The following is a 2227-nucleotide window of genomic DNA, read 5'->3' as shown; positions in this document are numbered from 1 at the left end:
TTTCCAGTACTGGGGATTGAACTCAGGACCCTGTGCTTTCCAGGCAAGTGCTTATTCTACTGAGCTATCTCCCCAGCCCCTACTTGTTCATATTCATTTTGTTCTTAACTAGTGTTTTAAAACTTTTCCTTTGGCTGGCCTGATATCTCAGAGGGCAGGGACCAGGGTTTAATCTCTGGCATGCCATGCCTGCGCTGCCCCTGGGGTGTGCTGAGAAGGCAACTAAGACTGGGTGTGGTAGTACATGCCTATAATCTCAGAGCTTGGGAGGCTGAAAACAGGAGGATCACTATGAATCCTATCTGTGTAGTAAGACTCTATAGACCCTGTACTATTGACATAAAAAAGGAAACTTTTCCTCAACTTTCAAACACTTTGTTAAAAAGGACGCAGGCCACATTATCAGTGGGACGTGAAAATGAGCCAGTGAGATGATACCATCTATTGAAAACTCACCCATAGGATGGAGAATATTGAAGTGCTCTCTTCATGAGCTCTCCTCCAATCTAGGTGGCATTTCCATTTTCTAAAGTGATATTAGCACTCTTAAAAGGGAAGATATCTGGATTAGGGCATCCAGGATCCAAGGAGATGAGGGATTTTGGTGACCTGTTCATGATGTCACCTATGGTAACCATGGAATAGAAATATGTTTATTGAAGACTTAGAGACAGCTCAGTATGCACTATGGTCAACTTTAAAGCATGCTCATTTCTAACAACAGCAAGGGCTGTGTGAACGTTTTTGACCTTTCTTCATAGGCTGGAACCTAATACCCCATCTGACTGTAAGAGGAGCTAGGGGTGTTTAAGAAGTCATGAGATCACAGAGAATATACTTGCATGAATGGGATTACTGAGCTTTAAAGAGGTCTCAGGGAGTGTCCTTGCCTCTTTCTGTCAAGTGAGGACACACGTTACCCCCTTCTGATAGGGCATTGCACAGCTGTCTGGGAAATGAGCTGGACCTGTCAATTATACTATCCCAGGACAGCACCAAATAATTCACAGGACCCAGTGGGTGGAAGTTCTCAAGGCTCCCTGCAGCAGCTGACTGCAGGAAGACATGACCAGGAATGCTTTCCTGCGCTCCACAATGGCCTGCCCAGGGCTCCAGAGACACAGCCTGTACTCTCTTCTTGCTCTTGCATTCCCTTTTCTCCTGTTCCACTCCATTTGTTCTGCAGAGCTAGTTTGTACTACTCCCATTCACCTCTCACTTTGGCACTGTTTCTGGCTGGTCAGGTCCAACACTTTGTTCAAAGCAAGAAGGACCAGGAATATAGTTGAAGCCATTTCTAAATTTCTAAACAGTGTGAAGACCCAGCCACAGGGACCATCTCTACAAATGGCCCTCACCCCAACATGGAATGGGCCAGCACTTTGACAATGGACTTTCTATTGTGCAGAGTTGTGACAAATGATTACCTGTTGCTTCTAAATTACCAGCTAATAGTATCTTGATTACACTGCCCACATCTTCCAGGACAGAACCCTGGTCTAAAACAAGTATAGGGTAACTTTCTCTGAGCTCCTCATTGGTGAAGGACTGAAGAATGGGGATGACCAGGAGAAGGTACAGGGGCTAGGAATGAACAAAGGGTCATAAGGACAGGAGACCACTCTGCAGGAAGCCCTGCAGTCCTGTTTGAATCCTGGCCCCTGACTTGCTCTCCAAGAGTGAGCCCCACCCCACCCGCAGGTGCTGGCACACCCCCACCGCTCTGTCCAGCTAAGAAGCTCCTCTCTGCACAGCACCCCCACCCCCAGGACACACCCCAGGCAGCCCGCTGGCCCCTCGCTTCTCCTTCCCCTGCTGCTGCAGAGGATCTGAGGCTGCTTTCCCCTCCTTCTCTGAGAACAAAGGCTCTGGCTGTCCAGGCACTGCCCACAGAGCCCTTGCACAGTGAGTTCCAGGTTGCAGGGTGCAGGTTCCCAGGGGGACTGGGGAGGCTCCAGCAGGCAGGGGAGGCGCTGGGCCCACATCTCACCCATGGTGCATATGGGAGAAGCCTTTCCGATTGCACTGGTTGCAGTAAGGAACTGTGCGTAGTTCGTGTCTCCTGGAGTTAAGCACCAAGTTCTTTTTTGTTTGTTTGTTTTATTATTTATTTATTTATTTTTCTAATCAATTTATTTTTCCCCATAATTTTATTGAGAAACAAATAGCAATGAGACAGTTTTAAACCAAATTGGTAGGACAGTTTCAATGATTAACACATTGCATA

The 2227-nt window shown here is 47.3% G+C and overlaps 1 protein-coding gene across 1 annotated transcript in view; it reads right to left on the bottom strand.

Moving 5' to 3' along the window:
* LOC101569665 (kynurenine/alpha-aminoadipate aminotransferase, mitochondrial-like) overlaps positions 1–2227 on the bottom strand; it is a 25037-nt gene that overhangs the window by 21052 nt on the left and 1758 nt on the right. The window contains 2 exon segments of the mRNA XM_023700108.1: positions 457–625; positions 1991–2062. Coding sequence (XP_023555876.1) covers positions 457–625; positions 1991–2062 — 241 coding nt within the window.

Source organism: Octodon degus, unplaced genomic scaffold, assembly GCF_000260255.1.
Source record: "Octodon degus isolate 3935 unplaced genomic scaffold, OctDeg1.0 scaffold00121, whole genome shotgun sequence".
NCBI classification, from domain to species: Eukaryota; Metazoa; Chordata; class Mammalia; order Rodentia; family Octodontidae; genus Octodon; species Octodon degus.
This window is presented reverse-complemented; position numbering and strand designations above follow the sequence as displayed.